The following is a 21,071-nucleotide window of genomic DNA, read 5'->3' on the forward strand; positions in this document are numbered from 1 at the left end:
AAAAAAAAAAACATTCTTTGTCTGAGTTTTAGTGGATGAATGATGACTTTAACCAGCAGTTAGTCGGGTAACGTGGTCACTCGTTACAGTCAGTGATGTGAGTTTAGTGGATCACATGACTGACTCAGCTTCAGGACAGAATCCAGTTTGAGAAATAAAATGATTTGTAGTAAAGACGTTTTAACGACTCACCCACAGTCTCCGCCAGGCCGTAGACTTTTTGTCCGTAAGCGTCGGTTTTATCCCAGATGAACGTGAAAGAGAGTCTCGGAGTCGCTGGAAACTCCTTCTGGAACATTCTTCCCTCCACGGCCACCATCAAGTGCACTTTAGCGAGGCCAAAGGGAATGACTGACTCGGTCATGATCACTTTCAGGACAGGTTTGTACGAGAACGCCCGAGAGCTGAGATACACCAGGTTCAGATCGCTGCCGGGGATGGCCGTCTGCTCGTGGAGAACCTAGAGAACCACGGTCTGTGTGTTACTGTAGAAATGTGACTTCTTCTACATCCCATTCCCTTCTCCAGACTCCCTGCTCCCTACACTAGACAATTAGGAAAACAACGCATTTCTCACAGAACCTTCTGGTTTACTTCCTTCCTCATTCAGTCCACACCAAATGTCCTCCAGTTCCAAGTCTCCTTTTTTTTTAATTAGAAAAGGAATGTTGATCACCAGCAGAACCAGAGAAATAACTAGAATAACATTCAGAAATGATTGGCTCTAGTTACTCCTCTGATTCTCTTTCTAATTAATTTTCTAGCAAAACAATAATCATTATAGAAATCAGAACTAAACCCAAAAGTCCTCAGTGAAACCAAGCTGAAGACCAGAACATGAGCCAAAAGTAGAAAAAAGGAAATAGAACAGCAAACAGAATATAAACATGAATTAGATTTAGAATTACAACTAAAAAAAATGACAACCAGAACTAGGGAACTATGAACGGAACCAAAAACAACTTTAATAAAAACTCAGTTCAGAACAGGAACCAGAACTGCACCCAAAACTAGAGATAGGATCAGATCCAGAATCAAAACTAATACTAGAAAGAAAACTAGAAGCAGAACTAAAACTAAAACACTCGAACAGAACCCAATACAATAACACAACCCAGATATAGGTAAAGAATATGAACCAGAACTAGGAACAGAACTGCAAGCAGAACATGAACAGGGATGAGACCAGAACGATAATTAGAACTAGAACCAGAATCAAAACTAACATCGAAATCTAAAGAACGAGATCAAATCTTGCACAATAACTAGAACCAGAACTTCAGATATAATCAAAATTAAAACAAACTCAAATTTAAAAGCAGAAATAAAACTCATCTTAAAAATAAAAATGTGCGCTCAAACTAATACAGCAACCACGATCAAAACCAGAACTTGATCTAGAATCAGAACGACCAGAACAACTAGAACTTGGACAGAAAGAACTAAAGAACTTAAGAAAAATGAAGACGAGAACAAGAACTAGAGCAAAAATCTAAACAGGAACCAAATCACATGACCAGCTTCGCTGAAGTAACTAAAACTCACCTGTGTCTCAGGTATGATGGGCGTGGCCTCGGGGGTGGAGCTGTAAAAGGTTGATAGTGGTGATGTCACAATTTGTGGGGTGGGTCTTACAAGACCATTAAGTTCACATTTGGGTGTGTCCTTTTCTTCCCGCCTCATCACCAATTGGTTCATCACGTAAAATACTCGCCATGGCAACCACACGGAGTGGTGCATTGTGGGAAACGGAGCGCGAGTGAAACTCAGAGTCACAGACAAGCCGCCGTTCACCAACAGATCAAACCTGAAACACATCCAGACAACAGCATACTGCAACTTTAAAACAAGAAGCAGAACCAGTCACTAGTACTGGAACCAAAGTAGAACATGAAGAATGTGTACTAGAACTAGAACCAGAACTAGATCAGCACTTGAATGAGAATCGGAACTAAAACTAAATCAGGACACAGGATTCAGTATTGTTAAAATGTCTCTTTTTGACTCAGTGACTACTCCCTATTCTCTACTCCTTATTCCCTGCTCCCTATTCCCTACTCCCTATGCCCTACTCCATAATCCATACTCCTTATTCCCTGCTCCCTGTTCCCTATTCCTTATTCCCTACTCCATAATTCCTACTCCTCATTCTCTAATCACTATTCCATACTCCCTGTTCCCTATTCTTTATTCCGACCTCCTTATTCACTGCTCCATATTCCCTAACCTCTAATCCCTGTTCCCTACTCCCTACGATCTATTCCCTACTCCCTATTCTCTACTCAGTATTGCCTATTCACTATTCCCTACTCTCTACTCCCTATTTCTTACTCAAAATTCCATAATCCCTCTTCCCTACTCCCTACACCCGGTTTCCCAATCCCTACTCCCTGTTCTCTACTCAGTATTCCCTATTCACTATCCCCTACACCATAATTCCAACTCTTTATTCTCTAATCATTATTCCTTACTCCCAATTCCCAACTCACTACTTCCAGTTCCCTACTCCTACTCCCTCTCTGTCTCTGTCTCTCTGTGTGTGTGTGTGTGTGTGTGTGTGTGTGTGTGTGTGTGTGTGTGTGTGTGTGTGTGTGTGTACACTGACATGCCGTCCTGGCGTGTGATGGTGTATCCATGTTCTGTGTCGTGCAGCAGTGAGACGTTCACTCCGATCAGAGGCGTCCCGTCCTCCGTGATCACCTGACCTCGAACCACAGACACCAGACTAAAACACACACACAAAATGAACTTTCTTTCTTTTCTCCTTCACCGTTTCTCCCCCTAAAAGAAATTTAGTTTCTTCCTTTATTATTTCCATCTAAAAACTATCCTAGCCAGTGAAAGCTAAGCTATTTAAACATCGGGAGGCAGGAAACCGATCGGATTCCGACCTGCTGTTAAACGGATTTTCTGCAGGAAGTCGCTGAGTTCCTCCTGCTGCAATCAGGAAGCTGACTCTCTCATAAAAGGTCATGGTGGGGGTTAAAGGTCGCTGAGGGGTCATGGTTTTAGGGTCAGGTGCTCCAAGGCAGTAAATCTGTTCCTGACAGGACGTGTGTATGCAGCAGTCTGGATCCATGCAGTCCATCAGACCGTCTGTTTCACACAGCAGGAAAATAAATTCATAATTAATAAACATGATAACATCCATTCATATTAAAATTTAAATAGTAATAATGATTAAAGTCTTTTTATTCATTTGAGCTTTTTCAGTTCCTCGTACTGGAACCAGAGTAGAAAAAACAACAACAACAACAACACTAAAACCAGGGAACTAACTCTAGATCTAAAACTTCACATAATTAGAGCCAGAACCCGAGCAGAACCACAAACACTAGGAACAAAACTGGAGCAGAACTAAAATTAGAACAGAACCCAACACCACAGCATGAACCACACAAGCAGTAGAAACAGAACATGAACTAGAACCACAGCCAGGAACAGAACAGCAAACAGAATGAGACTAAAACAAGAATGAGAACCAGAAAAGTCTAAACAGGAACCAGAACCAGAACTAGAGCTAGAATCAGAATAAAAACATTTGAACAGAATCAGGATCCAAACAACAAGAACAAGAACTAGAATGTAGCAGAGCCAGAATCAGAACATGTTCTAGTCAGGACCAAATATATATTTTGTGTTCGATTTTTTTTTTTGTTTGTTTTAACACTAATTTAAATTTTAATAAATATGCAAATCAGAACAATTAAATAAAAGTTAAACAAAAATATCCATGAAATTAATATTAATTTATTAAATAAAATTAAATATAAATTAGTCATCATTTCTGAAATTATTCTTTTTTGACCCTTCATACTCCTGTTCCTCTCAGAACCTTCCTTATATGGTCAGTGTTTCCTGTTGGCATTTGATTTACAGATTGGATGCTGAATCAACGAATTCTCAAATTTTCCTAAATTCACATTTTCCATTGAAACCAAAGACATTCCAAAGACTTCTGTAGAAATCTAATTTCAGGGGCGGAGCTATATATGAGCTCAATTTGTGATGTCACTAAATAAACTCCTTTTCAGCCAATCACATCTGATATGCAAATTTATAAGAGGAAATCAAAGTGCTAAAAGGAACCCCAGCAAGTGAGCGCGAGCCCTTTCTAAAATTCATATCAAGCCTCACCTCCTTCGTTGTCTTTTCTGTCAGAGCAAACGGTTTCCATGGCAACATCACATCCTGTTCCTCTCCACCCGGGCTGGCAGAAACAGTGCCAACCGTTCTGATCCAGAACACACCGACCGTTACCGTTACACAGACCGGGACAACTGTCTACAGAGATACAATAACACACGTTTTACACACACACACACACACACACACACACACACACACACACACACACACACACACACACACACACTTCACACATCTCACAACTCAGACACTGAGGGATAAACAACATGGAGAATGTGGGGAAAAAATCAATCAACATTTCAGAGACATCAGACAGGAGAAACTGTAAATTCACACTGACACTGATTTCAGACCGTGTTCTAATAACATCATAAGCACTCTGTGTGTGTGTGTGTGTGTGTGTGTGTGTGTGTGTGTGTGTGAGAGATGATGCTGAGTTACTGTTCCACTCTGAAGGTGATTATTTTCCTCTAACAGTGCATCCCTGAGTGTTTTATTCGTCTTACACCACAGCAACGTACTGACTATTACTATTTATTATTCATTCTCACTGATGTTATAGCAGCGATAAACAGCCACTCCCTCACCAGGCTCTCTTTATTCTCTCTTCAAATTAATAAAAAAAAAATTGCAGTTTGTTCCCTCATGTTCCTGAGAAACTGTAAAGAAGAAGAAGAAGAAGCATACTGTAAACTCCTCTGTCCTGAAGACGTCAGAAAGCTTACAGCTCCAGCTTCCCCTCTGACTGATACACAGCGCTCACACTGGAGACTCCTTACAGAGACCATACAGAAACCTTCACCACATCAACGATTATTTTTTAATCAGTTTACCATCAGCGTAATGTCCGCTGGACACGCCCCTGTGAATGAGCTGCTGTTACTATAGAAACCAGAACGAATCATAACGAGTGCATTAATTAATGTAAACCTGCACTACTATCAGAGCTGCTGTTAGAGAGACTTAATCAACACCTGATGACCAATCAGAGTCCAGAACTCAACTGCGCTGTTTTCTGGTTTCCTGCTTTTTCCTGCCTCTTCTAGATTCTCGTTCTGCTGCTGGTTAAAAGCTAAATCTCTAATGGTTTCCATCAGATTCCTTAATCTTCTTTTAAAATCTGTTATTAAATTCCGCCAGAATCTCCGTCCCATAATAAGGTCCTTCACTGCAGGAATTAGATGAATGTGGAACAATGCAGTTCATTAAAACACTATTAGGGATCAAAGTGGAAGAAACACATTAAAACCCAATAAGAACCCGAAACCTCTCCTGGTTTGTGATGTTTATTTCAGCAGAGAGCGTTCAGCTTCTTCTCTTCCTGCTTCTCAGTTCCAATCCCTGAACTCTGATTATTATGGTGGGTTTTTATTTTTATTTTTAATGATCTTACACCGACTTCCCCTCTTCCTCCTTCTCGTGGTTTACTCCTCACCTTTGTCTTAAACACCTTGGTTCTGTTAGTCCTTCGTTTATCACTGGAGTAAAGTTCGTTAGAAGAGAGCTGGATGAACGAATGAAGAATTAAAACTAATTCCAACGCTGTCAGAACAAACGCTCTCAGTGATAAATGGGATGAAGTGTTGAGTTTAAGTGCCAATTTGGCGTGTCTGAGATTTCATCAATGTTAAAAAAACTGCCATGAAGAGAAGTTTAGTGTCCGCTGAGAACAGAGAAAGCACCGAGGTCATTTACAGCTGCTTTTCTTTCCGGGCCTCGCTGTAATAAACGCAGTATATGAGAAACAGACGACTTCAGAGACCTGACTAATGAACCTACATCCATTTTTGATTGCTTTTCTGTCTCCTTTTCCACCGCAGATCATTTAGCACCATGGGTCTTTGCACTTCTTTTCCTCAGCTTGGTTTTGTTGTTAAAAATTAAAGTTGTACTGCAATGCAATATTTACAGCTTTTCTGCTTCTGACGCTGCAGCAAAACAGCCGCGACGTCTTCACAAGTAAGAACAGATGAATTAGACTCTTTATTAGATTGTTTTAAACAAATGTTAAAGACAATTAAGATGATTGAGTTTTTTTTAACTAATTTCAAGCTTGACATCGTCTAATTCTATTAGCAGATTTTTTCCTTTATTTAAGATCTTCACTTCCTCTGAGATCTTTTATTTCCTGTATTTCAGTGGACGTGGATGATCCAGTAACTTCATTACGTAATGTAAAGCCTGTGTGCACGTTTCAGAGACTTTCACAAAACTTTATTAAAATAACAGAAAGTACGTCCCAGCACAGTTCGATACCCTGTACCTCAAAATACAATCACTGAAATATTTCAAAAAGTGTTATTTGTGCATTTTTTACATTTTTATAAACATGACCATCCTGTGCTTTTCCATGAGTCGCCCATTTTAGTCGAAAAACATTTACTTTTTAACTCATTTACTCGACCCTGAACCAGTTACCCAAACACACACTGCTATACAATGTGTGTTATGTTCCATAACAGGAAGTCGCCTCATCTGACCGGCTAGAGGAGCTCAGGAAGAAGAAAAGTAAAAAAAGCTTCTCTAAAATTAAATTATTTATTTATTTTGCACATTCATGGTATTGTGATGCTGATTGACGACATCACTTCGAAAGCTCAACTCTGTTACATTACTCAGAGCTTTAATTTACTTCCATTACAGTACATTTCAAATCAATTATTAAATTACTGTCAGTATATCATCTGCATGGACGATTGTGAACCACATTTTGTTTATTTTTAATTCTGTGGGGGAAAAAACCCAACTCTTAAACCCTGTGACTGATTTAAGACCAAAGAAATCGTATAAAATCAAGATATTGTCTGAAAGGTTTGACACATATTTGTAAAAGTTAAATGCATGTTTCTTAAAATTGGTGTTGAAAAATGAAAGTTTCAGAGTTTTTGCACCTAAATGGCACCGCAGTTGTGGAATCAGACATATATATATATATATATATATATATATATATATATATATATATATATATATATATAATAAAATGTATTTCTTATTTTCCGTGTCGGTGTGAATTTACAGCTGAGTAAAGTGAGGGGTTTATTCTGTCAGACAGGACGTCTCTCCGTCAGACACATTGCTAAACTAAAGAAGCTTAGCAACTGTTCAATACTGCAGGAGATAAGACAAGGTGACATACAAGACAGGGGACATCTCATACACTGGAGACCTTCTGTGTGTGTGTGTGTGTGTGTGTGTGTGTGTGTGTGTGTGTGTGTGTGTGTGTGTGTGTGTGAATTGTGCACATATACAGTCAAGTCCTAAAGTCTGAGTGCACGACCAAAAATGTTTATATTTCATAACTTACCAAACGTAAAGATTAAATTATATTTTATGCCTCCCTTCATTTCACCAACAAATGTTTACCTTCTCTTTGTTAAAGTCGTAGCTAAAGCTGTAAGTGCATCATTCAGCGAATGTGTCCTGAAGGTTTACTCTGTTTCCAATAAAGGGACAATTTATTTTTCACAAAAACATTCAGAGGCTGAAAAAGTCACTGCTCGATGATGGAAAATTCCAGAAAAACAGGACTGACTGATTGATTGATATTTTTTAAGTAATGGTCACTGATGTACAATGGTATAACAGGGTCACTATAGGGGGAGAAGCGGGGGGCTGAGGTGGGTGAGGTGGGTGTGTAATATTCATATATTCTCCCCAAGATTAATACGTCACAAATTTACAAGAAAAAACTGTGGGAACCGTAATTAAAACCTCTGAGTGCTTTATTCTTTTATATTGTGTTACTGAAGATGAAAGACTGTTTCCTGGACTCAGCCGTGATGTCTGTGGGATGATGATGTCGATCAAACCCTGAAAAGTGAAGTGATCTGGGACAAAAGAAGCCAAGAAGCCTTTATTTGTCACACGTACACTCAAACACAGACTTAAACACACAGTGAAATTTAACCTCTGCATTTAACGCATCTGAAACAGTGAAAACACACACACACACACACACACACACACACACACACACACACACACACACAGAGCAGTGGGCAGCTGTATTTTTTCTACAGCACCTGGGGAGCAGTTGGGGGTTCGGTGCCTCACTCAAGGGCTCTTGAGCCCAAACTCAGCTGACAGCTGCTTCATGTTAACCTAACCTGCATGTCTTTGGACTGTGGGGGAAACCGGAGCACCCAGAGGAAACCCACGCGGACACGGGGAGAACATGCAAACTCCACACAGAAAGGCCCTCGCCGGCCCCGGGGCTCGAACCCGGACCTTCTTGCTGTGAGGCAACAGTGCTAACCACTACACCACTGTGCGCAGCAAAAAAAAAAAACAGCTCCGATTATTTTAACCGCCAATGGCTCTAACACTCCATCGTATTGAAAATACGAATAAAAATAAAATAACCAGAGATATAAAATAATCCTGTAAATAATGTGTAGTTTTGTTTTCAGGTTGTTTTTAAAGCTGTACTGACTTTCAGATTTTTCAAGTGTAGGTTATAAAAAGAATTTTCCTGACACCCAATTATTTTTGTTTAGTGACTGAAAGCTACTGAATTCGAATCACAGACTTCCAATTTTATTAGTTTTTTAATAAAACAATTAATGAATTTATCTCCACATGGCCCTAAATTCTCTGCTATTTTTTCCTGCTTCACCATGACCCAATACAAGATACTACGTCATGCATCACGTGGTGGGCTTTCCCCGTTCACGCAAGGCATTGTGGGATACAAATTCGAAACAGGAGAGAAAAATGGAGGATGTGAGTGTGCGAATGAAACGTGAAAGAGCGACTACAGTAACGGAAAGAAAGCGAGAAGAAAAGACATTATGTTATATACGAAGGAAAGGAAACGCAGGACCAAACTAATAAATATTGGCGCTCAGCGAGCACCTCGGTGTGATCAGCTGTTCGTTTAGCGACAGAATGATGGAACTGTCAGTGCACGCTCAAAGGGAAACCTGTAGATGGCAGTAATGCAACACTGTGGATGCCAGCTGCCGTAAAACCCAAAAGAAGAAGAAGAAGGTAAACCTGCGCATGTGCACACGGACTTCCTCTGTCTGCTTGACTGCGCCAAGCGAGCGATTTCATGCACATTATTAGCTTTAATCCCCTCAAATTAAATAACTTCCCAGCCACAGAATGGCCTGATATTTTGTGAATTATTACAGAAATAAACAGATATCACAATCACCACATTTCAGACGGAACTAAATTTCACCGAGTTTATGAAATCGAAAGGCCGTCTCGCTTTAACATGACACTCTTTCACACAAATCAGTAAAGAATTCTTGAATAAGATGACAGTAATACAGTATTGTCATTTTGCACTCATTTATTTGTCCCTTTTTATTTATAACCAACATTTAATCTTTGCACTTATTCATGATTCCCTTTTTAAATTAGTGCTAATATTTAATTTTTTTTGCATGACATCAGTCATCAATCACGCTCAGGGGGCGGGATCAGCTGTGGTCACTGGTTCCTGAAAGTGTGAGAGTGGTGTGCGAGCTCGAGATTAATCAGACGTGATGTTGTTTAATCGTTTAATTATTGAATCCTCTCACAGCTATTTGGCTGCCCATCATACTGCGAGTCTCTCACATCGTTACAGCTTTAATGAGGAAATCTACACACGATGGTTTGAATGAAGTATGATAACATTCACAGCGTTTGATTTTCGCACTCAGATAACGTAGGAATGTTGGCGTTAAATAATGGATTGTGGAATAATCAGCATGAGGAAAACGCTGTATTAGTGTTGAATAAGTGATGAAATAAAAGCAGCTCTGGGTCGTGCGCTCACTTTTTTATTAGACTCACTGTATTAAACATTTATAGACAGAGTGTAAAGACGATGAACGTCATGCTTCAGGGGGAAACAGACGAGGAGGAACAGAGCCACATGCTCTCCTCCATACACCACGACGTTTACCTCGATATCCTATCCAGTCTGCTCGTGTGAAGAAACATCCAGGGCAAAGAATTAAAAAAAAAAAAATAGTACAGATCTCCTCCAAGGGGAGAAACGAGCCAATACACTCGCGTTAGCAAATATGACATTTCATGCTATTTGCAGTGTGTTGGTTACAGTGGAGGGTTTACAGGAAGAAGCTCAGAACTGAGGGCAAGAAACAGCTCTGAATGATAATCACCCGCCTTTGGGTTAGTGTTGCGTTACACAATTAGAAATAAAATTCAGGAGAATATCATTAATCAAGTAATTAAAGATAACTTTCCAATCCATAAGTTTCTTTATTTTGGAAATATCCAGGAAAAAGATGATAATATTATGAATATAAAAGAAGTAACATGATTAAAGGAAGCACTTTACCTTTGATTTTACCGTCCAGGAAGTGAGCTGATGAGAGAGAAGAAGAGAAGTTCTGATTATTCAGTAATGAGTCGTATTTAATACCGATTAAAACAGATTCAGTGTTTATTTGAGTGAGAAATCTTAAAACGAAACAAAATCACATAAATACATTTCCTGTTTTCTTTATGTTTTTAAGTAGTTGTGATCTCCAGATGCCCATTGTTTACACGCGTTGGTAAGAGTATGGTCTTTAGAAAAGCCGACATTAATCAGGACGATTCAGCGATTGTTATGTTTAACCAATCAGTGATCAGCCCTGATTTTAGCTCCGCCCACACACCCAAATTCAGCACAGGTCTTTAGTTCCCATACAACTAACTCAATAATAGAAATAATAACCTGTGTGTGTGTGTGTGTGTGTGTGTGTGTGTGTTGGACTCACCGATGTTACAGTGTTCTCCCGTCCAACCTTGCTGACACACACACTGACCTTCGCGACACACACCATGCTCCCCACAGGGGGGTTTACACTCCTCCTGCTCACACCGAAGCCCCGACCAGCCGCCTGTACAGCGACACACACTGTCGACACACACACCGTGCGGCCCGCAGTCTGCAGCACACACCTCTGACATCACAAACACACAGGAAATATTAATCAATTCATAAAACCACTTCCTACATCCTGTTCCCTAGAAATCTAGTGATTAGTGTGTGTTTCTTCCACATACCATTCTGAGTGAATCTGATTGGTTGTGATTAGTACAGGAGTGTGCAGAGTGAATCTGATTGGTTGTGATTAGTACAGGAGTGCATAGAGTGAATCTGATTGGTTGTGATTAGTACAGGAGTGTGCAGAGTGAACCTGATTGGTTGTGATTAGTACAGGAGTGTGCAGAGTGAATCTGATTGGTTGTGATTAGTACAGGAGTGCATAGAGTGAATCTGATTGGTTGTAATTAGTACAGGAGTGTGCAGAGTGAATCTGATTGGTTGTGATTAGTACATGAGTGTGCAGAGTGAATCTGATTGGTTGTGATTAGTACATGAGTGTGCAGAGTGAATCTGATTGGTTGTGATTAGTACATTAGTGCATAGAGTGAATCTGATTGGTTGTGATTAGTACAGGAGTGCATAGAGTGAATCTGATTGGTTGTGATTAGTACAGGAGTGCATAGAGTGAATCTGATTGGTTGTGATTAGTACAGGAGTGCATACAGTGAATCTGATTGGTTGTGATTAGTACAGGAGTGTGCAGAGTGAATCTGATTGGTTGTGATTAGTACAGGAGTGCATAGAGTGAATATGATTGGTTGTGATTAGTACAGGAGTGTGCAGAGTGAATCTGATTGGTTGTGATTAGTACAGGAGTGCATAGAGTGAATCTGATTGGTTGTGATTAGTACAGGAGTGTGCAGAGTGAATCTGATTGGTTGTGATTAGTACATGAGTGTGCAGAGTGAATCTGATTGGTTGTGATTAGTACATTAGTGCATAGAGTGAATCTGATTGGTTGTGATTAGTACAGGAGTGCATAGAGTGAATCTGATTGGTTGTGATTAGTACATGAGTGCATAGAGTGAATCTGATTGGTTGTGATTAGTACAGGAGTGCATAGAGTGAATCTGATTGGTTGTGATTAGTACAGGAGTGCATAGAGTGAATCTGATTGGTTGTGATTAGTACAGGAGTGCATAGAGTGAATCTGATTGGTTGTGATTAGTACAGGAGTGTGCAGAGTGAATCTGATTGGTTGTGATTAGTACAGGAGTGCATATAGTGAATCTGATTGGTTGTCATTAGTACAGGAGTGCATAGAGTGAATCTGATTGGTTGTGATTAGTACAGGAGTGTGCAGAGTGAATCTGATTGGTTGTGATTAGTACAGGAGTACATAGAGTGAATCTGATTGGTTGTGATTAGTACAGGAGTGCATAGAGTGAATCTGATTGGTTGTGATTAGTACAGGAGTGTATAGAGTGAATCTGATTGGTTGTGATTAGTACAGGAGTGCATAGAGTGAATCTGATTGGTTGTCATTAGTACAGGAGTGCATAGAGTGAATCTGATTGGTTGTGATTAGTACAGGAGTGTGCAGAGTGAATCTGATTGGTTGTGATTAGTACAGGAGTGTGCAGAGTGAATCTGATTGGTTGCAATTAGTACAGGAGTGCATAGAGTGAATCTGATTGGTTGTGATTAGTACAGGAGTGTGTGGAGTGAATCTGATTGGTTGTGATTAGTACAGGAGTGTGCAGAGTGAATCTGATTGGTTGTGATTAGTACAGGAGTGCATAGAGTGAATCTGACTGGTTGTGATTAGTATAGGAGTGTGTATAGTGAATCTTATTGGTTGTGATTAGTACAGGAGTGTGCAGAGTGAATCTGATTGGTTGTGATTAGTACAGGAGTGCATAGAGTGAATCTGACTGGTTGTGATTAGTACAGGAGTGTGTAGAGTGAATCTGATTGGTTGTGATTAGTACAGGAGTGTGCAGAGTGAATCTGATTGGTTGTGATTAGTACAGGAGTGCATAGAGTGAATCTGACTGGTTGTGATTAGTATAGGAGTGTGTAGAGTGAATCTTATTGGTTGTGATTAGTACATGAGTGTGCAGAGTGAATCTGATTGGTTGTGATTAGTACAGGAGTGCATAGAGTGAATCTGACTGGTTGTGATTAGTACAGGAGTGTGTATAGTGAATCTGATTGGTTGTGATTAGTACAGGAGCGTGTGGAGTGAATCTGATTGGTTGTGATTAGTACAGGAGTGCATAGAGTGAATCTGATTGGTTGTGATTAGTACATGAGCGTGTGGAGTGAATCTGATTGGTTGTGATTAGTACAGGAGTGCATAGAGTGAATCTGATTGGTTGTGATTAGTACAGGAGTGTGCAGAGTGAATCTGATTGGTTGTGATTAGTACAGGAGTGCATAGAGTGAATCTGATTGGTTGTGATTAGTACAGGAGTGCATAGAGTGAATCTGATTGGTTGTGATTAGTACAGGAGTATATAGAGTGAATCTGATTGGTTGTGATTAGTACAGGAGTGCATAGAGTGAATCTGATTGGTTGTCATTAGTACAGGAGTGCATAGAGTGAATCTGATTGGTTGTGATTAGTACAGGAGTGTGCAGAGTGAATCTGATTGGTTGCGATTAGTACAGGAGTGCATAGAGTGAATCTGATTGGTTGTGATTAGTACAGGAGTGTGCAGAGTGAATCTGATTGGTTGTGATTAGTACAGGAGTGCATAGAGTGAATCTGATTGGTTGTGATTAGTACAGGAGTGCATAGAGTGAATCTGATTGGTTGTGATTAGTACAGGAGTATATAGAGTGAATCTGATTGGTTGTGATTAGTACAGGAGTGCATAGAGTGAATCTGATTGGTTGTCATTAGTACAGGAGTGCATAGAGTGAATCTGATTGGTTGTGATTAGTACAGGAGTGTGCAGAGTGAATCTGATTGGTTGCGATTAGTACAGGAGTGCATAGAGTGAATCTGATTGGTTGTGATTAGTACAGGAGTGTGTGGAGTGAATCTGATTGGTTGTGATTAGTACAGGAGTGTGCAGAGTGAATCTGATTGGTTGTGATTAGTACAGGAGTGAATAGAGTGAATCTGACTGGTTGTGATTAGTATAGGAGTGTGTATATTGAATCTTATTGGTTGTGATTAGTACATGAGTGTGCAGAGTGAATCTGATTGGTTGTGATTAGTACAGGAGTGCATAGAGTGAATCTGACTGGTTGTGATTAGTACAGGAGTGTGTAGAGTGAATCTGATTGGTTGTGATTAGTACAGGAGTGTGCAGAGTGAATCTGATTGGTTGTGATTAGTACAGGAGTGCATATAGTGAATCTGACTGGTTGTGATTAGTATAGGAGTGTGTAGAGTGAATCTTATTGGTTGTGATTAGTACAGGAGTGTGCAGAGTGAATCTGATTGGTTGTGATTAGTACAGGAGTGCATAGAGTGAATCTGACTGGTTGTGATTAGTACAGGAGTGTGTAGAGTGAATCTGATTGGTTGTGATTAGTACAGGAGCGTGTGGAATGAATCTGATTGGTTGTGATTAGTACAGGAGTGCATAGAGTGAATCTGACTGGTTGTGATTAGTACAGGAGCGTGTGGAGTGAATCTGATTGGTTGTGATTAGTACAGGAGTGTGTGGAGTGAATCTGATTGGTTGTGATTAGTACAGGAGTGCATAGAGTGAATCTGATTGGTTGTGATTAGTACAGGAGCGTGTGGAGTGAATCTGATTGGTTGTGATTAGTACAGGAGTGTGTGGAGTGAATCTGATTGGTTGTGATTAGTACAGGAGTGTGCAGAGTGAATCTGATTGGTTGGAAAAGCTAAAGTGACACCAATTAATTCCATGTTTTTGTCATTAGAACAAAATAATAAACCTACAACAAATAGTAATGTTAAATTTTTCAAAATTCAGGTTATTTTGGATTTTTTAGTGTATAATATAACAGAAGTGATTTTATTCCAACTCTCAGCGAGAATGAATTTTCTTTAACTGTTTTCACCTTTATTTCAACTCACCAATAATTTTCTCTGCTTTACCCTCAGTGACCCTCCAGAAGTTCTAAAATACCACGACTCTCAGCAATCTGTCTCCTCTTTATAAAGCCACTCAGGGACCAGAGACACGCCGAGAAAAATCACCTCCATGACTCATTTTCCTCCTGGTTTTCAGCCGAGATCAAGATTTTGTAACGGGAATACAAATAGCAGCAATTTCCAAAGAAGAACAACAATCGGAATGGAAGGGAATTAAGTTAATGACCCCTAATGTTCGAGAAGTCTTCACACGCTCTTTCAGCGAGGGTTTTTTTCTGATTGGGAGCCCTTGAAAGCTCCGAGTCACTCTGTAGAATATTAAACTGCAGATAAAACAAGAGCAAATCATTCAATCTATTCTTTTAAAAGGCAGGCCTCTTTTCTACATTAGTCAACATAATCAATGTTTCATTATCAGCAAGGTGTTTATCTGGTTTTAACACTTCCAGGTCTCAGCAGGAGGCGGGTCGATCCACACATTAATTAAAGCTTATTTAATTGAGGTTGAGGTAATGAAGAGACAAAGATCCAACTGCTTTTACAGCAGGAGTCCCACGGCACACACAGAGACATTTAAAGGAATTGTTCGGTCAAAAAGTAAAATCATATAATCAATCATAAACACGCACAACATCGTTTTTACTCCAAATTGCCTTGAAATAGCTGATCAGATTCAACGAGCTTCAAGTGTGAAGTTTTAACAAGTTAAAAACTAAAAGAACATCAAACACGGAACATGTCGAACTCAATCAAGTCTCATTATAATGCCAAATGATCTGTTTACACTTTCATTCTAAATCCCAAACTCATCATTTATAAACTCTTACCGGACGAGCAGTTCGGTCCGGTCCAGTTGGGTTCGCATTCACACGCCTTGTTCTCAAAAATCCCTCGACCAGAGCAGTGTTCAGGACAAACAGACACCTGAGAGTCACATCTGGATCCGGTCCATTCCGGAAAACAGTGACACCGACCGTGAAGACAAGAACCGTGATCCGAACAGGACGGGTCCACACAGTCCACTGCAAATAAATCAGTAAAATAAAATAAAAATTATAATTTGCACTTTCAGCTTCCTCAAGTATGAGTCCAAGCGTGAGTTTTATTGGATCAGGACTGTAAAAATGATATTATTAAACAAACATGTATAATACAAAAAAGTTGTTTTTGCCAGCGATAAAGTTCTATTAAGGTTATATTAAGGTTATTAGGAGAACATTTCACTATCAGAAATTGACATGAAATGTCTATGCAAAAAAAAAAAAGTTTGAGTGTCTGATGTTCAACTTAATTTTATATTCTAATTTTTTAAATCTATTTTTTTGCTGTACAGTGTGCATTTTTCTGTTCACATGTCTGATAACTTGCTGCTGTAACAAAACAATTTCCCAACTTGGGATCAATAAAGTAAATCAATCAATCAATCAATCAATCAATCAATCAATCAATCAATCAATCAATCTCCCCATTTTAAAATCATAATCAAGATGACAATAATCTCGACTCTAGCACTTGAAATGGTTCTCTGGTTCATGATTTATAATGATGTTACAAAGAACCTTAAATAAAGGCGAATAAACAATCAGTAAACAACAAGGTAAAGTTCCTAAAGAGAGATGGACTGAACAAGTGGGTTCTCGCTGTCATGGATTCCACATATTACAGATCGTAAAGAAGGATTTCAAAAACCAGATTCAGGTCTAATGGACTTTCTGGACCAGGAAAGAACTTTCATATTTTCAGAGGTAGAATTGCAAGGTTAACTGTATACAGAAGCTCACTACACAGACAGACAGAAATAATGAAAAAGAACAGGTTCTTCAGGGGTTCTTCGGACAGTTTAGAGCTTTTAGCTTCATTTTAAACATTTTAAAATGTTTTTCTGATGGATTTCAAAAAGTTTTTGTGTATAATTTTTGTGTAAATCTGCTCCTCGACATCTTGAGAGCCATCTGTGGATCAGCACCACCAGGAGAACCGCTATCAGCACTGCTGAAGAGAACATTTCCCTTACTACTAATAAATAAATCTGCATCACACATATAAATAAAATAATTCCACATCTGGTAAACTATAAGAGGAAATTTGATCAGATTTTAAAGGGAATAAAGTGAAATGCAGCTCATTTAGTAGCGTTACAGCTCTGTTGCTTCATCACAGCATGTTCTGATGAAGATATAAGAAAATATTTGGATACAGAATGTGATGTATAGAGAGATTTCATGTCCGGACACGTTTCCTGCCGCAGCCCCGGGAGCGAATTTCTATTGGACGAGGACATTAATTTGGCCCCATTAACCTTTTCCTGATGGAGGCCTGCAGGCATCTGCTCATCTTAACGGACGTTAATTAAAGAATTCATCAGACGTCAGAAACCAACAGCGTCAGTGCTGTACAAAGGTCTTAGACACGTTTCATCACATGCAATAAAGAGCAGGAAACAGTAAATTTACACGAAATTAAATTAATCTCTGTGTTGCCTGTTTGTATGTAAAAGGTGTTCAGTTCTCTCAGAGACACTGCTGTAATTTTATCAATGTAAAGTGAACTCAGATGGAACGTTTCCCTGAATGTTGCAGAACCTGAGACGGCTCTTCTCAAGACTTTGGTTCTGACTCTGCTGATTAAAAAAAAAAAAAAAAAAGGGGCTTCATTACTGAAGATGTTGCTGCATTTAATAATCTACAAATCTTCAACGATCAGTTTTGTTTTATTTATGGATAAGTGAACATTGGGGAAAAAATCAACTCAAATAATTACAGTCAGCTCACAAACACTGAGTTCAAATAAATGCAAACAATGTGTGTATGTGTGTGTGTGTGTGTGTGTGTGTGTGTGTGTGTGTGTGTGTGTGTGTGTGAATTGTGAAATTTTAAAATATTGCTAAATTCTGCTCTGAGTGCTCCTCCTGTGTTTTGAGACATTTATTTCCTGCTTTGTAATGTATCCCTCGTTCTTTCTCTCCTCCGCTCGATCTGATCGAGTGTTTCGATCCCCGTGTTCGCTCAGCGCCGGGTCGGACTCTTTAGACGTGTGTGTCAGGGTCACTGGAGTGCCGTGTTATTGAGTGGAGTGAGTAATTCACCTTGAGCCACGGTTAGATCAGATCTGACCTCTCATTTAAAGACTCGGCGTGCTCTTTTCTCTTTCTTTGTTATCCCTCATGCTGAAGACTGAGACCCAATAAAAGTTGTCTTGTTTCTGTTCAATACTGAGGAATGCCGTGTCTCACAGGCACAAGACTTCGTTTTACACTTTATAGATCTTTTAAACTCTTGAGACTCATTCATTCTGAGCTGCAAAACTGTGCAACAATGGAAAAGCCACACGTCAGTCTGAATTAAAAGTTTAAGTTTAGAGTTTAAAGTTAAAGTTTAGAGTTTAAATGTGATTGAAATCAAAGTTGGTGTTTTTGTCCTGACTCTATGGACACCAATATGATAATAAATCTCTCATTTAAAATGATTAAAAATATTTTGATGACTCATTCTGTACTAATCCTGTGTTCATCCAATTAAACGCTCTCTAGTATGTTTATGCCCCGCCCCCAGGAGATGTGTCTTGCTGTACAGCACTAAACATAGCTTGTATTTTTCCGGCATGTCAGCCGTGCATCTTTACACACACAATTCCCTTTTCCAATAATGTAGAACAGGGCGGAGTTTATGTGAGTTGGTGGTCATGTGACCTTTCGGAGGCGTGTTTTTGTGACTTGGGTCTTTATGATGTCAAAATGCTGAATGAGAATTCTGTCTTTATACACCGCCTCCTCTTCAGCTAGCTCACTGTGCTACTGGGAGGTGTGTTTAGATTGGACAGGGGCGTGGCATGGCATATCTCATATGTGATTGGTTGTTGTGTAAATCAGTCAAGCACTTCAACACACCATCGGCCTGACTTCCTGTTTTAAAAGGAAATACTGTACATCGAATTGAATCAGACATCTAAAGACATTTCATGTGGAGTTGAACGTTTTCTTTTAATTGTGTTTAATTGTTAAAGTCCTGGCTGAGTTCAACACCAAAGAAACAGTCTGTAACCATGGAAACAGAGCTAAACAGCTGTGTGTGTTCCATGTTTTGTTTTCTATTTTTATTTCTCCTCTTCTCGGCCCGTGCCAGATGGATCGTGTCTGTATCACAGAAATATGAAAATTGATGAAAAATATTCACTCACCCGCATCGCAGCTGTCACCTTTGTATCCACGGTTACACACACACACTCCAGACACACACACGCCGTGACCCGAACACTGGGCGTCCACACACTGAGCGACGGGGACGTCACACTCCGTCCCCTTCCAGCCGCTGTAGCAGTGACAGCGCCCCCTGCTGTAATCTCCATTACCACTGCACAACACGGGGCAGGCAGCTGAGAAACACACACACACACACACACACACACACACACACACACACACACACACACACAATGTAAGAAAAAAGGTCACTTTATAGTGATTATTTTCCTCTAACAGCACACCTAAGTGTTTTATTCCTCTTACACCACAGCAACGGACCAACAATTATGATTTTTTATTTATTAAAGAACATATTTTTTATCCATTTATAGTTACATTTAATGTTCTGTGAAATGAGTTAGTTCCTATTGTCGCTTATGTTATAGCAGCGATAAACACTCATTCCCTCACCAGACTCTCTGTATTCTCTCTCTTAAAGTTAATAAGAGAAATAAATCTCAGCTTGTTCCATCATGTTCCTGAGAAACTGTAAAGAAGAAGAAGGAGGTGTAAACCCCTCTGTCCTGAAGACGTCAGAAAACTTACAGCTCCAGCTTCATCTCTGACTGATACACAGCGCTCACACTGGAGACTCCTTACAGAGACCATACAGAAATGATTTCTTTAAACGTGTTTATGTGGAGCCTCCATCGTTCAAGTCCCTGTGAATAAGCTGTTACTATAGAAACCATAATGTATCAGAACGAGTGCATTAATATAAACCAATCAGAATCCAGGATTTGAGTTTTGTGCCTGATGAACCGGGATAAAGCAGAAACGTCCCTGTTGTTTGGTGTTTGATTGGTTTTAGAAGTTGTGACAGATTAAAACAGGAAGTGTTCAGATGAGGAAATTCATGCAGCCGCTAAAGGACGGGACTGAGACGGCGGTTAATTACTCCACTTATCAGCCGTGTGACATTGTGTTAATGTACAGCGACAGTGTGTAGATGTGTCATGCTTTGGCCTGGACTCCACTGTGTCACATTATATGAGGAAGATAATCTGTTTTGGCAAATGACTTTAAATAACTTCACTTTACTGCATTATAATAAAGGCGGCAGGTGAAAGTGTCCTTGAGCCGATTATATCAGACAGTCACGTCCAATCAGAGCTGTCCTTCATTTTTACTTTTACACTCAATTCCAAAACATTTCACTCAGAGTTTAGAAACTTTTTCTTTTTTTTCATAACGGCTCTTTTACACATTAAACGGTTGAAATTTCATCAATATTATGAAAAAATATAGAGAAGCAATATGCAAGGGTTATTAAACGAGTGCTAATTTCAGCCTACTTATGGATTTTATTGGAATTATTTTATTTTGTTGTACGAATACAGCTACGGCTTATTCAGTGTGTTTTTATGGACAAAATGTCAAAACAGATATATTTCTATACCTTACACATAAAACAGATTTTATATTTCTAAAATATATTTAACAGTTATTCCACGAAATCGAGTCGTACATGAGCTGACAGGCGACGAGGCACGTAGCACCGAGATCGAGTGGAATAACTGTTTTATTCTCTCCACATTCACTGGATTTTGAGAAACAGAGCATTTTTATTTTTTGCACATTTGATGAATAAAAACTTTATACAAAACGTCCGACAAAATCATTTCCACTTAGAATGTAAACAAACCAGTGAAATGACAGGAGCAATTTGTGAAAAATGCGATAATAATAATTCTTGAAAAATTAAAAAAAGATACGTTCTCACCATCAAATACTTTCATTCCATATTTTGTTGCTTTTTTTTTTGTATTTTTGGGGTTTTGTTTTCATGTAGAGTTTTTATTTCATCCTCAGTTGGTTCAGTA

The 21,071-nt window shown here is 39.3% G+C and overlaps 1 protein-coding gene across 1 annotated transcript in view; it reads right to left on the minus strand.

The window, feature by feature from the left end:
* The window catches only part of si:dkey-237h12.3 (teneurin-3), a 192,981-nt gene that overhangs the window by 38,875 nt on the left and 133,035 nt on the right, over positions 1–21,071 (minus strand). Inside the window, exons 9-17 of the mRNA XM_060927208.1 lie at positions 19,185–19,379; positions 15,836–16,030; positions 10,875–11,060; positions 10,451–10,477; positions 4,138–4,284; positions 2,892–3,096; positions 2,606–2,725; positions 1,546–1,807; positions 193–460 (exon numbers count right to left, since the gene is read on the minus strand). Coding sequence (XP_060783191.1) covers positions 193–460; positions 1,546–1,807; positions 2,606–2,725; positions 2,892–3,096; positions 4,138–4,284; positions 10,451–10,477; positions 10,875–11,060; positions 15,836–16,030; positions 19,185–19,379 — 1,605 coding nt within the window. The remainder of the gene's footprint in view (positions 1–192; positions 461–1,545; positions 1,808–2,605; positions 2,726–2,891; positions 3,097–4,137; positions 4,285–10,450; positions 10,478–10,874; positions 11,061–15,835; positions 16,031–19,184; positions 19,380–21,071) is intronic.

The sequence above is a fragment of the Neoarius graeffei genome, chromosome 8 (assembly GCF_027579695.1).
Source record: "Neoarius graeffei isolate fNeoGra1 chromosome 8, fNeoGra1.pri, whole genome shotgun sequence".
Classification (NCBI taxonomy): domain Eukaryota; kingdom Metazoa; phylum Chordata; class Actinopteri; order Siluriformes; family Ariidae; genus Neoarius; species Neoarius graeffei.